This window comes from Atractosteus spatula, chromosome 15 (genome assembly GCF_055471065.1).
Source record: "Atractosteus spatula isolate fAtrSpa1 chromosome 15, fAtrSpa1.hap1, whole genome shotgun sequence".
NCBI classification, from domain to species: Eukaryota; Metazoa; Chordata; class Actinopteri; order Semionotiformes; family Lepisosteidae; genus Atractosteus; species Atractosteus spatula.
In genome coordinates, this window is record NC_142720.1 from 14,125,936 (window position 1) to 14,147,693 (window position 21,758).

The window sequence follows — 21,758 nt, forward strand, 5'->3', positions numbered from 1 at the left end:
AGATGAATGATAGGAACAAATGTAGCGGATGATGATGTGTGTATATATAGTTTGTACTATATATGGTCAAACCGCAAAGCAAGATGTGTGATAGCTTTGAACCCCAAGTAGTGTATTATTACTGTTTGCTGTAGTCTACTCTCACAAGCCTTTTCAGAGTCAGAGGTTAGAGTTGCTCTTACAGCCTGTGCTTAATGACTTCAGAAATCCCAGTGCAGAGAGAGAAACACCAGAGGTCTGCACAGAGGTGTTAAATAATCCTTTGTCAACACAATCGGAAGAGCATGAAACCTATTTTTCCATGCCTTAAGGGATATATGTATTGCGTAAAACTGCACATTAATAAAAAATGTCACTGCTGGAAATAGTAAATTGTCATAAATGACAGTATACAAATAACTGAAATATTCCACTAGTGGTATATACAGTAAATAGGAAAACCCAATGGGTGTGCATATGACCTAGCTGTTACACAAGGTCCCTTGAAAGGTTTACCTAAATGATTTTTATTGCCAGTGTACCAGTGCACACTCCTATTAACCACATTATTGGCACATGAGGTTTAAATAAAATTATAACTCATGATGCATAAAATTGTGGCCATCACATGTTGGCACTGGCAGTATACTAAATTGTAACTGCAGGGGATTTCTGTCACATATTTATAGTAGGGAATCAATGTTGAGCAAGGCTGAAATACAGTAGCTTGTTTTAAAACACATACTACAGTTTATTGTATAAATATCTGTCCAGTGGTGGAGGGGAGGAGGTGGAGGGAATTTATGATCTGATAAATTCATAACAGTCACTGGTTCTTAATATTAATGACCTCAGTGAATTACATGTATACAGGTACAGCACACAAAATCACACTTTCCAAGCAATGTACCTAAATCAAACAACAAATAAGAATCCTATGCATTTAATACACTCCATACCTTAATATATTCCATACCTTCTCTAAGCAAAAAGGTGTGGTCACAATGTTTCTGAGCTCTGTAATGACCTTTTGTATTAAATTTCTGTTCAGTTTATTTATTGGTTTTTCAGGGAAAAGAAAGAATATTACATGGCACCATATACAATAATGAAGTATTAAATTTCTATTATTAATGAGCCATTTTTGTTTAGCACATAATTTTCAAACAGCACATTTCAATTACAAAATAATTGAAAGTCAAGCCCCTTGTACCATCAATCAGTTATTCAAGAATTAAAATGTTAGTCATGTCTTATAACTAACAAAGCTGGAAAGATTGTAGTGAAAGAAGCATATTGAATAATTCCTTATCGCTTATTCTCAGGTACATATACACAGTAAAAACATGTATGCCAAGATATAAATCAACAGTATTGTTTTGGAAAGTTGGAAAGCTCATTTCACCACTTGATTGATGAGACTTGATTATATCACCAATGAACCTTAACCATTTGTTCCTAAGGTATAATTTGTCTGTCATAACTTCCAGGCTTGTTTGGAAGTGAAGAGTGAATCCCAAAACAGCAGCACAAAGCATCTCTTCCAAAGTCATAGATTTCATTGCCACATCAGATGTCACATGACTGTGATCTAATTAATAAAGGCTATCTGTTAAAGGTTCAAACAGGCTTGTGTTTCAGTTTTAGAATATGTTTTAAAAAGCAATACATCTGGAAATTAGAGCTGGATTATTTGAAGTCTGGTAACCATTAAGAGGCATCTATGGAAAAAAAATATTATTGTTACATATCTTTAGTTGAATGCCTTTTTTAATTTTATATGACTGTTCTGAACATCAGTTTATCCATTTTGATGCATTTTCAAAATAGGGGTCATATTTAATCACTGTGTTTCTTATCAAAAACATGCAGTGCCTCACTATAATCAGTAACCTGCAAATGTCTCACGTTTATGATAACCATAATTCTATTTTGTGAAGTTTGATTTTATTTTTTAAGAAAAGCGAATTAGCAACTATCCTGCTTATTACAAGTTATTTTGTCACCTTAGCTACAGGGAGAAGTCTGGTCACATCATTCTTTCCAGAATGATATTTCGATTGTCTTGATAGTGTATAATTAGTAGTAATAAAGTACTGTAGGTATTGGATGATGTGTATATGTGTCTTGTCTGTGTCCCAGCAGGTGCTACACAAGACTTTCAGTGAATGTGTCAGGTTGGTAGCAGAAACAACATACAGTTGTATAATGAGGTTTAAATAGATGTCTACCTATTATTGACAGATAAGTCAGGAACACTTTGGATTGCAAATTAAGCTTTTTTCCATGGGATATTCAGTGTGCTTGGTTAGGAAACAACTGTGGTCCCTACCCCTACATTGTATTCTCGGAAGGAATAAAGATAATCGATGCCCATCCTTTCCTTTGGATTTGAAGGTGGAAAGCCAGCCTCTTCTTGTTAGCTATGTATACAGAAGGATTAAAAATGATCAAACACATCTAGAGCCAGCAGCTAAGGATTACCAACCACAGAAAGGAAACAGAAATAAATTAACTTGAAGGGATTACATATTGCTGCAACTACAAAAAAATCCTCTGTTACTGTAAAAAAGTAATGCTGTAATCCAATAGACACATCTGCAGGACATACAGAGGTGCCAAACTGATACTTAAATGAAACTCTCCACAACTGTGACTAATATTTGGAGAATAACATTGGCTGTGGAGTTTTTTATATGATTGTGTTGTTTCACACTTCTGAAACCCTCATGACATGATTAATCCACCCTTGAAATTATTTTCTCAGGTATTGTAAATACAATATATTTAGAATATTGTATTTTTTCTACCAGATCACAATGAAGACCATGCATACATTACTTTTAAAAGTTTTAATATTTCCTTTTGCAGACGTTTGTAAAATAGTCTTTCCTGATCATGTAGGGAGTTAACAGAAGCTGTGAAACATTTCCAGTAAATCTGGATAGCAATTGATGAAGGTTAACCTAAACGACTTAGGTTGAAGAAGGAAAAAAAAGTATTATTTAATTAAATGGATTTGAACTAGACCAATTCAGACTAGACCAATTCTAAAGGTATTTATAGATCTTCAGGTACTTATGTGACGACAAGAATTAAAGGGTATACTGTACTTGTTTAATTTTTTTCTTAAAAATTAATACATTTTTCTTTGTCAGCTTCACAGCACAAAATGAATTGTACATCTAGCTAAAAGGAAACCTCAAATGTCTAACATCTTCATGGATAAGGGACTTTTTACAATACTTCTGTGATGTCATCGTTAAAGCAAAGTACTTGAGTTGTGAATGTGATCACTAGAACAGTCCTTTAGCAGAATCAAAAGTTATAATGTCTTAAACAAGACAGTACATTATTGCTTAATGGTTTAAATCAGATTTCTGTGGATTGCTGCACAGGACTAAATGTAATTAATCTCACTTTAACATATATTTCACAGAAATATGGTAAGGGTACATACTAATTTCTATACTAAATTATGATTAAATGATTATATATAGTCTGTAATGATCAAATGATTATATACTGTATAGTCTTTCAATAAAGGTATTCGTGAGTGTCTTTATATATTCTTTATTCACTAGAAAGAGAATCAGTATACAGATTCAGTGTACATTGGTGTACCTGCTGTCTAGAGCAGTCAGTGGCATGTTGTCTGTGGATATGTGTTCTTCTGTTCCCTGCACAGTCACATCAGTCTTAAATGACCTTTGTTATTCACAAGAATGAGATGGTCTCTACTGTGACTGATCAAGCAGACTTCATGTTAATCCAGAAGCATGTATATTTGTGAACTCTTCATGTTAACATGATTTAAGATTTTTCTTAAAAATTCTATTCAGAATTCTGTGTAAAGCATTATAAAACTATAAAAACATTCCAATACCAATGTGCAAATAACATAATAATGATATTAGACACATTTAAGCTAAAAAAAAGCTTGGGAATTTTTATGGAATGCTTCTTCTATGGGTTTGCATGCAGAGCCAAATGTAATCTTGCCAAAAAGGACTCAAAATTTTGATTAAACATAGGTTATGTATTATGTAAGAAATAATTGCATGCTCTTACTGTATAAAAATCATACAAAACAATCCTAGTTTTTAAGCATAAACTGTAAATTGTTATTTTATTGTACAGTGTGTTACATTCTGGCTGTTATATTTTATCTTGTGAAAATAATACCTAATTTAATGTATGTTCATAGGGAATTCAGATAGAAGCATGAAATTAACCCAGGGTTTAACATTTAGGAAGATGTAATGCCTGTATAGGGCATATTTGTCTCCTGTGTTATTAAGCAACATCTGTCTAACATCTTATTAAACTTTAAATGACATTCTCCACAACAACTTTTATGCTGGTCCTAATTTTACTTTCCCTTTACATTTACAGGCAAGAATAAAATGTCAGTACTGTTTTTTCAACTGCTTTGCTCCTGTTTTTTAAAACTAGATTTTATTTGAATGTCTTTTAGTCCTTATCTGATCAGATATGTTTTCTGATTTCCAGGCTGTCACCCTGTCATGCTACACTCTTCTTAGGGATTCTGCATATTACACACTGTCAGTGGCAGCCCTCATTGTGGTAAGTCATTGTGTTATCTGTGACAGTGACAGAAGTATTAAATATTCTTAAAATATAATTCTCAAACAGAAGTCTGTCATGAAAGAAAGAAAACAAAATTAATTAAATAAGCACATTTGAAGTTGGCATTCTATCCCTGTATCATCTTTGTAGATTAAGAATACAGATCTGATTTTGTCCTGCCTGCATGGTATTTCAAAAGAATTCCAATCTATACTTTGACTAACATTCAAAAAGGTGTATTGTTGTTGTTTTTGTTGTATAATATTATAATACAACAAAGAAATAGCAGAACATAGGTACATCACTAGCATGATGCAAACACTTACATTCTTTTTATTACATTTTATTTACACAAGCTAGTTTATAACTTGATAACTAAGGTGTTATAGAAATATGGTTAGGGTACATAGTGAATTATGTATGTACCCGACATTCTATGGCTTTAAAATGATTATATCTGATCTTATATAGTTAATTGTTCCTATATTATCACTGGGACTGATATGTATTTTGTCTCTCTTCTCTGTGCATGAGAATATAAAATTCATTTTGATGTTTTTGATGATGATGAATATTATTATTATTGTTGTTATTGTGGGGCCGCACTGTGGCGCAATGATTAGCATTACTGTGTTGCTTTGCTGGGGCCCTGGGTTTAATTTCGGACTTGGGATGTTATTTGTATGGAGTTTGTATGTTCTCCCTGGTATGTTAATTGGCTTCTAGGAAAAGTGGCCCTAGGTATGAGCCTATGTGTGTCTGTGTGTCTGCCCTGCATTTGACTGGCATCCCATCCAGGGTGTACCCTGCCGTGCGCCCATTGCTTGCTGACATAAACTCTGGGTCCCTCTTTCACCCTGAAGTGGATGAAATGGTTAGAAGATGAATGGATTTTTATTGTGAATATAAATCATTATGTTCATAATGTTTTGCTTGAAGGTTGCAGGATAAGTGTAAGGTGCATATATTTATACATTGCTTTTCAGAAATACTCATTCTGTGTTTTGCATACCTTCAGTTCTGTAGCCTGGTGCCAATACACCTGGAAATGTAGCATGGCAAACCACAGTTCCTTACTCTATGACAGTAGTAACAGTTTGATATGTAAAGAAGTTTCTCCTGGCAGTTGTCTATGTTTTTAACAGAGTTAGATGGTACAGTATGCTACTTTGATATCTGCTTTGAAAATAGTATTGTTTTCACAACTACCCTAGAAATATCTGATTATATATGACTATGCACCATATTTGATGAAGTTGTAGTATGCATACTTATGCTGTATGTGAGAGATGCAAATATGCACCTGTAGAAAATGGGAAAAGTGTTTTTTTAAATTTATTACCAAAGTCAATTAGTTTTGATTAATGTTGCTGGTTTTGCTTTGGTATGACCTGGTATAAACTAGAAACAAACATTTGGTTGTGAATTATGTGTACAGTAAGTGCAGCATAATAAAAGAGTTTTCTGAAAGCAAGATTTGATTTAGTATCACCTATTTTTTTGTTTGTTTCCCATATGACATCTGAATCTGTACATTGATGTTAATTGAATTCCTTTTAGAAAGTGTCTTAAGGGACAAGAGAAAGCCACATTATGACATTCAAGACAGTAATGGAATTCTTCATAATCTGTTCTGAAGACTTTCTGATGACAGAAAGGGAATTTGTATAGCTACTTAAATGAGTTTTTCTTTTGATGACTACTAGTACTGGGTCTTTTCTGCCACCTTGTGGTTATAATATAACAGGTCATTTTCCATCCAATCCATTATACATTGTCAGTTTGTCATGGTAATATTGGTAGAATTTAACAGACACCCTTATATAACCAACAACTCCATGACAAAAACATGTCCGTTTTCTTCCTTTGTCACCTTATGCTCGTAACTGACTGAAAGCAGAAGCTGTTTTAGACATGCAGATTGTTATGTAACCCTTGACTCTTTAACGTCTCAAACAATTGCCAGTACTAGGTTTGGGGTTAAATCAAGTAAAACCAACAGTAATATTTATTCATCATTTATAACTACATAATTTAGCTTGAGAACAACTTCTCATTTACAATGATGATCTGGCCAATAGGCTTGCACCACTGTTGGGATTTCGGATGCTCTAAAGAATAAAATAAAAGTGTCTCTGGAGGAACAAGTTTTATAAGAAATAGATTCAGTTTCATGATGGCCAATAGCTAAATTATAGTTATTTTTTCAAAACTTCTTTGTGTGTTATTTTCAGTCAAATTAAAGGGACTCTTTCTTTAAAATTAGAGTAACTTGACCACGACTGACTCATCTCAGCTGAATCAGAATTATTGGTAAATAGTTCAGGTGGGTAGCTGTGTCAGTATGCGTAGGCTGCAAAGGAACAAGTAATAGGTTTATTCCATGCTGAGAAAAGAAGAAAGAAAACACAACGTTTCAGCCTTGGAGCCTTCTTCAGGTGTGAGAAGCCCTGCCCTGTCTTTCTCACACATGAAGAAGGCTCCATGGCCGAAACGTTGTGTTTTCTTTCTTCTTTTTTCAGCATGGAATAAACCTATTACTTGTTACATTATTGGTCAATATCTATCAGTATTAATAAACTTTTAATTGAGCTAACTAACTATTTGTTTTTTCTATCACAACAGTGATTTGGTACTTAATTGAAACTGGTAAATGGAAGGATAGTAACTTATTCTCTGCAAAAATCCTTAGGATTGCTTGAGAGATTAGAGAATTGTTGGTTGCAATAGCTCATTTTGAAGCTTATCGCGGCTACTGTGCATTTATCTGACTGAAGAAAAGCCATTCAGTGTGAGTCTTAGGGGCCCTAGTGTTTTACCAGGCTAAACTACTGTTATACTTAATTAATCATGAGAGTTCATGGCCAAAACAAGTGTGTCAGTGATTCACTCACATTACCATCCTAGTACTTGATGATGCCCCATACTTCTATTTAATTGAAACGTGCCAAGAAGTAACAGGATTGTAATTTGCAACTGATGGGTTGAAGTTTTCATTTATTCCAGTCCAAAGTCACAACAGGAGGCCTTCGGAAAACCAAGCATTGCAAGTCCTGGAGCTAATGCTGCAGCTCAGCAGGGAACATTCTCATTTTCTAGCCAGAACACACACAACCAGATACCTGATATTTTGTTTAAAAGTTTATTGAACTTTTCCTTTTGCATTACACTTGAAATCTAAAGACTTAGTCTAAGTTTTTGTATATGTAAATTTCAAAGCTTTTGTTTTTCTTCAGACAGGAAACAGCTCATTTGGTCCAAGACAATGGCTTAATTCACAGCTGCACAGCTGGGTGTTAGTAATTATTTTCGTAATTTCCGAGAAATAAATGTGTGTTTACATTGAATATGATGAGGACTGGTAGATCTGTAATGATGTAATGTCACCTTAATTGTGCAATAGATAAATAATTACACAAATGTGCCCAAACATGCAATCTATTTTCAGCTCCCATAACGTACTGGAGCACAGAATTGAATTCTCTAGAAATCTATGTCTATGTTATGTAAACAATTTGCTGCGGTAGGCAAATCAATCCAGTGAATGATGTCCATATTTTTTCTCTTATTTTACAGTTCATTCATGATGAAAAGGTTTCCTGGTAAGTGAAGTCTTTGCAGTTTAATAACTCAAACATGCACAGTGGCACAGAGGCATGGATGTCATCGCTCCTGCCTTGCAGCTTCAGAGTCACTGAGTTTATTTCCAGTGTTGAGCATCTGACTTTGTAGAGCTGCTGACCAAGTGCCATGGACTTATTCGAAACTATCCCTTGCTCAGTGGCCCTGTACAGGTGTGTGCTTTGCTCTTCAGCTTTGCTTCCTGTGCAAAGGCTCCAGTTTGCTATGACCCTCCACTGGATAAGGATTATGCAGAAAATTAAGTGTCCATAGAAAAGAATATGTTTCAGTGATTTGCAGCAGAATGTTGCAGTGAATTTTCTTTTTAAAGTAAAAAAATTAGCAGGTGGTAAACTATCGTAAATAGTGCAGGAAGGAAGTGTGTATGTGTTATCGGTATGTGTATGGCAATCACTGTAATCAGTGTGGCATATGTGACCAATTTGTCTGTTTTAAATGCTTTCAGCATTATTAATAGGTGTCAAAAAAGCTGTTCATAGACAATAAGTTATGTGGACAGTCACTGAATATCTGTCTTTGTAAATCTTAGGAAAAATGGTTCTGAGTTACAATCTGAACTGATATTAAATATTTATAAAAGGTGAAATAATTTTCAATAGTTCTTTGAATTGCTGTCTTTGATACATCCTTTATCATTCATGTTCACAGGTGGGAGTCATTGGTCTTAATTTCGATGTACTTGGTGTACATACTGATCATGAAGTAAGTACACGGGTGTATAAACCAAATATACAAGAAGGCCTTTTTTAAAGATGTGATAATACTTCTCCAAATGAAATCTGTTACTAGTATTTAAAGCTTTAATTTTAGATTATAATAAGAGATTTCAAAATCTGAATTAGCATTTAATTATATATGACTTTGTTTCCTGAAAACGTTATCTAGGTTTAACTCCAGGGCACAGCGCTACTTTGAGAGAAGGAAGAAGAGTGCAATCAACATGATCAATGGTACAGCAAACAATGCAGACATGGATGATAACACCAACTGTGATGCCACTGTAGTGCTACTTAAGAAAGGTAACATTGGGTGTGAAATGTGCTTCTGAGCTGTGGTATCAAAAGGAGACAGCAGTGTATTGATGGAACTATGAAACATCAGTTATACCAGAATGAAAAAATAATAATATTAGGGGCATATAATAAATGGTGTTAATAAGGTTGATTGAGGAGTTAAAGAAGCATTAATTAAATTATATGTAAAAGTCATGTTTTCAGGCAAAAGAAAAGGTAATCCAAACCATTCACAATTTGTAAGAGTAAAAAGCACTCTATTCAGTCAGGTCTTAAGCAATGGATCCTGTGTCATATGAGTAGTTCTGTCCTTTGTAAAATCTATTTTGTAACTCTTTCTGCTGAAGACATGTAAAAATGTGTAACTGCAAATTAAAGACTGTGTAGAAGTCAATTATATGTGAATTCTACAAGGGATAGGGTAGCCCAATGTAGATAATTTCTAATACATATATATCTCTTGAGGTTCAATGTATGGAGCCAACATTTCTCTCTACAAGGAGAGTACATGAATTTCTTGTAACTGGGGCAACATATTCTGCAGATGTTTCATGACCTATTTGGAGAAGACCTTGCTGAAAGGACTTTTCTTATATCTGTGTAGTTCCTTTTGTGCTTTTTTACAGCTTATTATTATTTAAATATGTGTTAAATCAGTCAATGAACCTCATTAAGGAAAACGTGCTAGATTCCTAAAATAATGACTGTACAAAAAATACATTGGAAAACAGCCAGAGAGACTCAACCCCATTGAAATGAAATGAACAATACAATAGCTTGATCAGACATGTACAACATATTTTAGACATTAAAATTTCAAAATGATTCATACATACTGTAGTATGGCAGGAGTTTTGCAACTAAAGTAGACAATACATTGTATAGCAGTTTTACATAATAACAGAAATAAAATAGCCCCTTTTCTTGCATTGCACATACACAGAATATCTAATGCCATGGCATGTTTACGCTGTACAGTATATGTAATGATATACTATATGTAGCAATAACAAGCTTCTTCAATGTAATGTAATCACTGCACTTCACTTCATTTGCAGGAAATTTCCATCGTAAGACATCTGTCCTGATGGTGGATGAGCTCCTGTCAGCATATCCTCACCAGCTGTCGTTCTCTGAGGCGGGTCTGAGGGTCATGATCACCAGTCACTTTCCTGCACGCACCAGGCTCACTATGGCTAGTCGGATGCTGATCACTGAGGTACAGCTCTCCAGTCCAACCTCTACCTGCCTTTGAACACGCAGTGTTGCCTCTTCCATTCGGTAGCTTCTTCCTCCTGTGAGCTACAGAAGAGTTCATGGGAATCTCAAGATGAACGCCCTTTGAGCAACACATGTCTTCTGCTTCTTTGAAATTAAGATCCATGCATTTATTCTTTATATACACTAGATGTATGTAAAGTCAATGTGATCATTTTTATTACATATTTATTGCCTTATTTCTGTGTGATTCAAACAGGTTTTATCTATAGGCATTCCCAACATTCTGGTTCTGTATTAAAAGGAATGATTCATAAATGAAGCCTCAGTAATGCATTTTTCTGATGATTGGGTGTGTAGTTAAAGTTCACACAGTATCTTTGTTTTTGTGATGCTGTATTCTTACAGAGGCAGCGCCTCGTAAACAACAAGACTTTCAGCAATGGTGACTCTGAGGTGGCTATCAGGATCCCCAATAAACACAGCATCGAGAATGGCCTGGGCATGGGCGCGTCCTCGGAGAGGGGCATGAATGGACACCATGGAGAAGAGGATGGTATGGAGACAGGAAACGAGACAGAGAACGAGAACGAGGACAATGAGAATAATGAGAATGATGAAGAGGAAGAGGAGGAAGATGACGATGATGGGCCTTTCTTACCCTTTGATCCCCCAGGTAAATTGCTGCCTAGCAAGAGCATTTCAGTCTGGGAAGCTGACTAATATCGCACAAGGCAGCCAGGGCACTGTGGTTAAGTACAGTAGATTTTGTCAAGAGATGATTGCAGCTAGTACTGTACTTAGGACAGGCAAAGGTGAGGATTAAAAGGCCTTCTGTTTATAAATACCATACTGTTGCAGTGAAAATAACTTTTCTTTGTGATTTTTCAGTATAGTTTGAAAATAAAATGTTATAGAAATACAACATTTCAGGCATACAAGTACATGGGTAAGATGCATTGTCATTGCAATAGAATAAAAATAAAATAGTACTCACAGTTTCCCTAAACATGTCCTCAGATATTGAATTGTTACAATTTTGATAAAAACTCATTTAATTTAAAGGGACTTAAGGCTGTTTCCCAGATGTCTCCTAACATGCACTGTGGAATCTAAAATGGAGTCTGAATCCACAACTGTTTTCTCTTTGCAGCTGGCATATGTAACAGGTTAAAGTGGCTTATCGCTTGGCCACTGTGTCTCCTGCTGTACTTCACAGTCCCTAACTGTGGTAACCCCCGCTGGGAGAAGTGGTTTATGGTCACCTTCATAACCTCTACCATGTGGATTGCATGTTTCTCCTACGTAATGGTCTGGATGGTAAGAACTGGAGTGTTATTTTGACCTGCTGCCATACATTTTACAATGTTATTGAACACAGTACAAGGCTGTGAATACGAACACAGTAGTTCTTTTCAAATTATGGTTCACTTGTTTTCTTTAAGCAAGAATGAAGTATAATCTTGTATGTTTGAACCCCAGTATATTGAATTATTTTGGCTAATAATAGCTTTGTAATTTAGTTTTCAAATGGAAACACATATCTTCCATTTCCTAGGTGACAGTAATCGGCTACACTTTGGGAGTTCCTGATGTAATCATGGGTATTACCTTTCTGGCAGCAGGAACCAGTGTACCCGACTGTATGGCAAGTCTCATTGTGGCCCGGCAAGGTAAGAGGAGAACCTTTCTCATGTTAACCTTCCCAAATAAATGTTGTTCTTGTTGCCCTTTTGTGTATTGTGCCTCTCTGAGAAGCCACTTTGTAATGATACCAGCCTTTGATGTGAGCTGTAGAGCTCAAATTGCATTCTTTCTTTCCATTGTTAGGCTTCATACTAGTATGAAAAGATAAACACTTACTGATCTTTGATTTAATTTATATTTGTGTGAGCTTTGTGATTCAATGTTTTTCTTCAGCTTTTGTTGTACACAATATTACGTCAATGGATCAAAGGCCTAGAAGTACTAACTTACTGTATCATTTAGTATTAGGTAGCCCATAATGTCACCTATAACCAGTTACTAGAGTTCTATATAATAAGAATCCCTGGGACGTTAACCTTAGTATATGGCTTATCCTTACTAAATGACACTGGTCTCAATATAAAATTTGTTAAATCTTTTACAACTATTATTGATGTCTAACGTTGTAACCTCAAATCAAGATGAAACATTTTCAGCAGGTAAATTTCTTCTTAATTTTGGAAGTGCCACAAAATAAGAAATAAGAGACAAGAAACACAGCTACTACTTTACGAGAAATAGAGGCTTTGAAGAATTGTTTGAAACCCAAGAATGTACAGAGTTTTCACTTAAAAATCTAATACTTGTAAAAAAAACTCAATGGGAAGTTGTTGCTAGGGTTATTTACAACAAGCTTAAATATGCCTCTTTTATCTTTATTTATATTTCAGGTTTGACTCTGTAACATAAATATGAAATTATTAATAATCTCTCAATATTGGATATAAAAAATAGAAGTATGCATGTATAATGCAAGTAGAATTTTTCTCTATGCTATATTTTTTTCATGCTATTTACCATCAGTCGCTCTCTCTCCTATAATTTCACAGAACCTGATTAGCACTATTTTGGACTAGTTAAAACCCTTTGAAAGTTAATTATTCTCTTTGTTGTTTTGTGTTAGGAATGGGGGATATGGCTGTCTCAAACTCCATTGGCAGCAATGTCTTTGACATCTTAGTAGGGCTTGGACTTCCTTGGACATTGCAAACCTTGGCCATTGACTATGGCTCTTATGTAAGTATTTGTGTGTTTTACACTCAGGGTTTCTGCACTGTTGTTTCCACAAATAGCACTGTGGTCTTCAATCTTAGATATGATCAGTCTTGATGTGAAAACCAGTCTGTAAGACCCATACATTTTAAAGATAAAAGAGGTTGTCTTTCTCATTACACTGCTTGTCACAATGTCAGTTTTGTTTTGTATTAATGGAAAAAATTAACATATTTTGAAAGCACTCCTTACCCTGTAGTCCAAACAAGATCAATTTTGCATTAACGTTTATTTATAAGCAAAAGGTTACATTTTGTCCAAGCATAACATTTTGTCCAAGCACTCCTTATCACTGTTACATCATTAATAAATTCCTATCTTGTAATCTTGTACTTGGTAATAAAAAAAATCGAGTGCATTATGACATTGGTTCACATTGCTTCTTTAATTTGAAAGTTTTGTTTAGCACTGCTGAATACCACACTGCAAGAAATGTGTGGTATTCAGCTGCAAAAGAGAGATAGGAGTCCAGAATCCATCATCTTTGCTGGGTATGTTCCTTAGAACATAGCCCACCAAGTCCTCCTCAGAGTTGTGCAATCACAGCTGCACTGTATTATACATTATAGTTACTCATCTTCCTGACTCAGTGCATTCCTGAGCTAATCGTGTTCCTCTTGGGGATATCTCTACTTTCCCTGCTCTGACTTGTAAAGCTTTAATAATGTAACATGAGCTTTAAGAAGCATATCATGAGCATGACAATAACTGAGACTTTTAAGATCATTTTTATCCTGGGAATTTGAATTGACAGACATCATCTGTGCTGCAAGACAATGTGATGTGTTACCTAGCACCATGGCTGCAGGTTATGTATGCATCATTGAATTAGGTATACCAGGCACCCAGGCATCTCTTGAAATCTGATTGTACCGAAAATGATCTTCACTGCCGAACAGTCTGTGTTTCTGTACACACTTGTTTCATGGTAATTGCCAGAGGAAAAAAGCAAATGAAATTTCATGAGACATCCACACATAAATCAGAGTTCTTGATGAATTTGTGGTGTGTGCAGCACTTGATGTGTGATGTGTGCAGCACCTGGTTTGCACACATTGCTATTGATGGAGCAAAAAACTATGTATTCTTGATTTCTTGCTGTCATATTTGCTTCATAAGCCTATAACTATAAAGAAGATTTTATACCCCTTCAGTAATTCTGTCTAAATATTGACCTATTGTATATCAAATATCTTACTTAATGTAAGCTTCAGATTTGGTTGTGTAATTTAAATGAGTTCAATAGAATTCTATAACGGATATAAAATTAGAAAACATTTCTGTACTGCCTAACCTTAAAAAAGTCCTAAACTTTCCAATCCAAAATATTATGATTTCTGGTAGCAATATATACAGTAGCCTTTCTTTGCACTTTTGTAATGTGCTGGTTCCTCATTTCAAGGTAATTTGTGAAAATGTAGAATATAATTTATTATGTCTCTGAGATTATTGTAACTCATATTGTAAAAAATGTAATAGCACTGACTAAAATAAAGTTTGATGTACACCTGTTTTACTGGCCAGCCAAACCACACTAAATTAAACGCATGTGTTAAATGCTAAAATGAAGAAGGAATCTCTTCAGACACTCCCAAAAGACAAATATCCTTAACATAATCCTTAACATAATATTCTGATTAATGAAAGTGTTCAACAAGGATTACTGTAAATCTTAAAATATGTATAGTCAGAGAGTTCCATAGCCTTTGTTAACCTCCTTCTTACTGTAGCGAAAAGAGAAGGTCTCTGTGCAACATCAGATTAGTAGATTAGTTTATATGAAAGTCAAAGATTCCATTCTCCACCTGGAAAACTCTTCATTCCCCCAACATTTTTGTGCAGGGATAATTTAAAACCACAATGAATATGTAATTTGCCAGTTGTTTTCTCTACTTTTCATGCTTCTTTCTCTGGTGAAAATGATGGCTAGAAATCATACCAGCACTTCTGTGCTCTTCAATAAGTGTAAATATAAAAAGAAATTGAATGAATAAAAAACAAGAACAAAAGTTCAAAAGTTGACAGTTGTACTTTACTATATTATGACAATTCTTTTTTAATTATGTTTGTGGAGGCTTTTAAAAAAATCAAATAATTTTTACCTGTTTGGAAATTTTAGTTATGATGTGGTAAAATTATACACTACAGTAGTCACACATCATTTAGAATACCCTGTGCAGTTTTGGTTTTCACATTATAAAACAATATTAGTGCACTGGATATAAGACAAAGATCAGTTACATTCCTGGACTTACAGAAATGTCCTATAATGACAAGTAAAAAGTTTTTAGTCTTGAACAGAAAAGACTATTATCTGAGGTGATCCAAATATTCTAAATCTTGCTTACTAAACTGATACCTATAAATATAATTTTAAAATACTGATAAAGTCAACCCAATGGACGTCTTCAACAACAACAGAAACTGAAGAGAAGCGCATTTAAAACTGAAAGCAGACACTTGTCTTCATGCAAAGGGTTGTGGGAGCCTGGAACCAGCTACCCAGTCACATTATTGAAGCTTGATACCCTGGCATCCATTGATAAAGGCTAGATGAAATTCTCAGAGCAATGATCTACTAGAAACTTACCTTAGTTATTTTATCCCTTAACTCTCACTGTCTTCTTGTATCAAACCATTGTAACATTCCATGTTTTATTATTCCTCTAGATCCATCTCAATAGCAAAGGACTAATTTTTTCTGTGGGTCTGTTGCTAGCTTCAGTTTTTCTCACAGTAAGTATGTTGGAATGGTAATGTGGTCTACTGGTTAACTTTCCTGCTAATGGTTTACTTAGCCATCGCATGATGAGCATTTCACATTGTTGTGGCTCACACATACAAAATAAAATAGTCAAAATATAGGTTTGTGCACTGCTATAGTTTTTGTAATGTGAATAACTAAACAGTTAAAAAAGAATTAAACGTTTTATGAAAAAAATATCATAGATACCTTTAATATCTGTTGTGAGTGACTGGTGTTTCACACAGAATGCTATCAGTCAACTCATTAGACAGAACACTGACAAAGTTAAAGAATTTAAGAAAATCATATCAGCTGCTGTATGTAATTACAGTTTTTTTAACTGTAATTGTAATTGAATTTTAAAAATATCAGAACTTCAACAAACACGTGACAATTCTAAATTAAGAACAGGAAAAAAAAGTTTAAGGGCTTAGTTGTTTAAATGTGTGTAGCAAGAGTCATCACTCTGAACTGTACTCTTGTTTTCTGCTTTTTTATAAACTTGATTTTAGTACATTCCAGGATGAATGCCTAAATGTGTTCCTATGGACATTCATTATTGTTCTCTTGTCTCCTTTCTCTAGGTTCTGGGTGTGCACTTGAACAAATGGATTTTGGATAAGAAACTGGGGTTCGCGTGCCTTTTCATGTACGCCATCTTCCTGTGTTTCTCCATCATGATCGAGTTCAATGTTTTCACATTTGTGAACTTGCCAATGTGCCGGGATCACTGATTGCTCTATTCAGGGGCAGCTTCTGGCTTTTTCTTTGTTTGGGTGATTTTTAAATTATTTTGGTTTTTTGTTCTCCAGTGCAATATGGACAAGGCTTGCACATCTATTTGTGGAAAGGAAAGGAAACTTAGTGCACTAAAGCTTCTATTTTAAACTGTCAGTGACAAACCATGCAGACAGGACGTGAATAAAATATTGAACAATGCCTGCATTTATGTGAAAAAGAATTTTAGATTTTGTATGTGAAACACAGACTGATTTTTGCAATGGATCTCCTTTTCATTAGCTGCTAACTGGCTGGAAGCTGACTGATCATATACTGGATCATTAATATCATTTTTTTATTTTAATTTTTCAAAGACATTTTTCTGTGACTCTGTGAAAGGTACAGGTGACCTGATTTATATATATGGACATGGCAACCTCATCTTAGGAGTTCCATTTTAATTCTGCATCAATTTTCTTGCGCCTAATCAAAGTCTGATACCATCTAGTTCTTTTTTTATTCCTCTTCATTGTGCTTATGTATTTGGATGTCAAATTGCCAAGTGATTATTTAAACCAATTAATGGAAAAGATGAAGACAGTGTTTTGTAGTGGCTTTATGATAACTGTGGACTAGAACCTACAGTGTACAATGTCACAATATGCTGTGTTTTATGGGTTTATATTTGCAAAGCTGGTAGGGTTCAAACATTTTATACTGTAGGTATTTCTCTAAGTTCTACTCACCTTTACGTATACAATATTGCAGTATTAACACAGACTTACAGAACAGAGTACATTATTTAAGGGTAAAGGTAGAGACACATACACTATAAATAACTATATTATAAAACAATTTGGAAGAATTTAGCAGCATACTTCTTTAAAAATAACATTTATTAATGGGTTTAAAACAAAAAATATTCCGGGATTTCAGGATGTCAAGACATTTGCATTGCTTTTTTAGGCATATTACAAGAAATCAAAAGAATCTGAAAATCAGAATTAGACACAGTACTTTGTTTTTCTTAATTTATTTAGCAATATATATGCACTGTCTTTGCATGCTTATGGTTTTTCTGAAAAAATCTAAAAGGTTGACTTGCTACACAGAAAAGATAATAATAGGAGTTAAGTCCTGCACTGACGTAATTGCATATCAACTTTCTATTGTTTTTCTACTTCCATTTCCATTAATGTTTCATGTCCTTGCTATGCCCAGTGTTTATGTGGAGAAACATAAAAATATTAAGCTGTTGTCTCTCATGAAAACCACTGTAAACCAGACTTCCCAGTTTTAAGGCAAAGTAGGACACTAAAAGTACATTTTAAAATCCTGTGGCTTCAACTAAAAGAAATCTAAAAATATACATACTGTACTTATAAAGGTATTTGCCAGATGAGCATTTCTGAACTGGCAAATTGGAAATGTATGTAAAGTTGAATTTACTGGATCTGTGTCATGCGTAGCCCCCACCCCATTGTAATACTGTCTTGTATTAGTACTGAGGTTGCAGAAAGGAAATCGTTGGAGTTCTGCATGTCTATTTTAGGATCAGTATGAAAACCTTGAGAAACATGCAATTTAAAACTATTCTTTACAGTTACCACTGACTTTATAAGATGCCAAGAAGTCAAGGAGATTGTCAATCCTGCCTAAAGATGCGTACCTCACCTGATTAAAAATTAAGTGCACCAATACAGATACTGTAGCTTACAAGCCTCTAACATTTGTGCTCTCTCCCAATTCACTGTCCTTTTGGAAAGTGGATGAACATTGGTACAGTTCCGCATATCCATATCATTATCTTTGCAGGTTATTTATGTAGGTTATTTACTGTGTGGCAGGAAGGAACGTTAGTATATTATGCTTTAATAGTTAAAGAACAAATAGCTATGAAGGGCAATATTATTGTGAGACTCTGATGTTCTCCCAGAAAAGCCTTCCTACTTCTTTGATAAACTAAGCACTACTCATCAAGTTAGTACTGGAATATTTTTGTTTATTATATATCTATTTGTTTAAACGATTTAACCCTTTCTCTTTTGAAACTTTCAAGTCCGTTGGCACGTTTCCAGGGAATGAGGCTGCTGTGTGTTATCAGGGGACACACCCAGAAATGTTTTTTTCCATGATAATAGTATTAATGTGCTTCAATATGATTATCACTCGCAACCTTTTTTTCTTTTGTGATGTCTTTCAGATGTTAAAAACAGAATGAGGATGAATGGCAGTTTACTGTATGAACTGCAGTCTAAATCTGTTCATTTCACAAAATAGTAACTGTTTTTTTTATTTTGTTTTCCTAATACCTACAATAACATAACTTTTAATATTCCCTCAAACTTCACAATATAATAGGATTTTTTAAATGTAAAAATATTTTATCTTTTGAAGATCTACACAAGGCTGTTTTTTTATTTTAAGGTATTTTAATTCTACAATAACTGCACAATTGGCCAATAATAAAACTGTTCATGACTAAAGGGAATTACTGTAGTTGCTAAAGATAAAATTGAAATAAATGCAAAATAAGACAAAGGGAAGTGAAACAGAACCTCTAACAGTTTTAAGTCTTTAGGTCTTTTAAAGTGTTTTCAGTCAGCTTTTTTGAGTTTTTATTTTCTCTGAATTACCTTTGCATGTTTTTTGTTCTATTTCAATACACAATAGAAATGTCACAGAATGTTTCCCAAGCGCATCGGAAATCATCCTTTGATCCCAAATTCTTTGCCTCCAATCCCTGGAATCAGGCTTACAGGAACAATCCAAATGAAACCCAAATTAAAGTCTGCCCTTCACTGCTTCATTGCTTCAGCTTGTTGTCATCTGACATCGGTAGGCATTTGGTGTGGCTGCTCATTGTTTAAAATTTCAGTCAGTGGAAAATGTGTCCTTTGGAATTCTACAGGAAAGCTTCACTCATGAAATCGCCAGGATGCTTATATATTTTCATGCTAGTGGCACACCCACAGCATCGCATCCTGTCCAGTTTTTCATCTCAGCCCCTTTGTGTAACCTTTTCAGATGCTCATATAATGCATTGGCATTCAAAAATGCTCTATATCCTGGAGAAAAGAATGAGTAAATCACATAAATCAGTAAATGCATTGCCAGTTATTTCTTTGTAAACCTGAAATACTTATTAAATTATGATTTTCTACCATTTATAAGAGTGATAGTGTGGGACAATGGTTAGTTTTCTGTACTCATTACTGGAAAATTGTGAATTCAGATGCTGTGAGGGATATTGCAGTTGATTGCTTATAAATAGCCTTAGATAACTCCTGTAAAATGCCCTGTTGTACCAGTAGAAGTTATTTTGGATCATATGATTCCAAAGAATCATAGGTTTCTGGAAAACGTGGACTTCCTCTACAGTCTCCACCTCCACAAAAAACGTTATTCAACGAGTATTGGCTCACAACTGGCAAGTGTTTACAGACTCTGCACCATTTTCCTGAACTTTCATGGAAGCGCTGCATTATATTTTAGTCTCTGATTTTGTTGTCTTTATATAGGGATATATATTAACAGAATTCCATATATATACTTATGTGAGTTTTTGTCTACGCTAACATGTAGAATTACCAACTTGTTCTGCCCAATGACAGTTTGCTTTTCCTTTTTGTCGTGATGAACAAAACTCTTTAGATAAATTGAAAATTTATTTTGCTCTCTTTAGGTGAATACACACTAGCAAACCTTTCGCCTGTTGTTTGGCTCTCTGTAGAATATATCATTGTATATAAATATAGTCTAGCCCCAGTTTATATGTGTGTTGTACTATATGGGGACTTAACTGATAATAATAGTCTAACTCTAATTTTTTCTCTCAAGAATGTCCATAGCTCAGATTATAATTGCAAAGCCATTTTGACTTTATAAGGAGCAAAGCAAACACATGGATAGAATTGCAGAACTAATGACAAATAATGGGAATTTGTGTTTATATTGCAAGACACAAAACAGTGGATTTAAATGAAGTTTAAGTTTTATGTCCAGACAATTTTGAAGAGTACGGATGTACAAAGAATCGAATTTTGAAAATGTTCATAAGTCTGTACGCTTGTAACCACCAGATGGCAGTACATTTACATTTCACAAGATGGAGAACCTCAAAACTGTATGCTAACAGCCCTATGTTTATATCTGAATACTCCATATCTGAATATTTCAAAACTGTATGAAATTACTCATATATTACTGTATTTGTTTTAAATTTTGTTTTCAGCAAGTGCTCTGTCTTGCACAAAAGTTTTTATATAATTTGTGATATTCACAGGGTGAGCGGTACTTGTGTATGTAAATATATTTATATATTTTGGCTTAATATGTATATCTTTGGTATTTCATTACATTCAGATAATGTCAATTATATTTAGATTAATATTATATAAATCGTCTTTGTTCCTCTGCACTGTTTTATGATTTTGGGATTATGATAGAAATTAAGATTTAATGAACCAAGATAATGGTTTCCTTGGGTTCTGACCGCATGGTAATCTAATAATAACCATAATAACAGAAAGAAAAATAGATTTTATTTATTTTTAATGAAAGTGACATATGTACTTATGTAAAAGGCACAGGGCAGAAGTGGAGCTTGGTTTCTTACATACCTGCATGTTTGGTTTGAATCATTACTGTTCATTTTTGTTTTATAGTAAATAGAGTACTTTATCAGTTACGGAGAGCATAAAATATTTTGTGTACAAAAAAGGGTGTGTTTGGTTGTTTCTTTTGTGAAATTAAACCTTGCCACTTTACCATAAATAAAGAGACCTTTGCAAAATTCAAGTCAAAGGTCAAATATTGCCATGCAAGCTTTTTTGGTTTAATACATTCAGTACAGTACAATATGTACAGTACATACAATGCAATTGTATGTGACTGAAACACAGGAATCCCCTATATTGCAGTTTTAGATATCTCATTGGGCTCTGAATGGATCCGTTGATTTTTTTAAATACAAAATAAAAGGAATATCCTAAATCTGTTACTAAGGAGTACAATTTTGAATGGGACCACTTTTCAAAAGAATTTAGCTC

The 21,758-nt window shown here is 34.3% G+C and overlaps 1 protein-coding gene across 1 annotated transcript in view; it reads left to right on the forward strand.

Annotated features, from left to right (window-relative positions):
- slc24a3 (solute carrier family 24 member 3) overlaps nucleotides 1-21,410 on the forward strand; it is a 105,954-nt gene extending 84,544 nt beyond the window's left edge. The window contains exons 7-17 of the mRNA XM_088934389.1: nucleotides 4,492-4,566; nucleotides 8,146-8,171; nucleotides 8,860-8,913; nucleotides 9,097-9,230; nucleotides 10,283-10,443; nucleotides 10,851-11,118; nucleotides 11,596-11,762; nucleotides 12,001-12,115; nucleotides 13,093-13,205; nucleotides 15,912-15,977; nucleotides 16,572-21,410. Of these exons, the coding sequence (XP_088790515.1) occupies nucleotides 4,492-4,566; nucleotides 8,146-8,171; nucleotides 8,860-8,913; nucleotides 9,097-9,230; nucleotides 10,283-10,443; nucleotides 10,851-11,118; nucleotides 11,596-11,762; nucleotides 12,001-12,115; nucleotides 13,093-13,205; nucleotides 15,912-15,977; nucleotides 16,572-16,721 (1,329 nt within the window). The 3' untranslated portion in view covers nucleotides 16,722-21,410. The remainder of the gene's footprint in view (nucleotides 1-4,491; nucleotides 4,567-8,145; nucleotides 8,172-8,859; nucleotides 8,914-9,096; nucleotides 9,231-10,282; nucleotides 10,444-10,850; nucleotides 11,119-11,595; nucleotides 11,763-12,000; nucleotides 12,116-13,092; nucleotides 13,206-15,911; nucleotides 15,978-16,571) is intronic.
- Nucleotides 21,411-21,758: the final 348 nt, after the last annotated feature.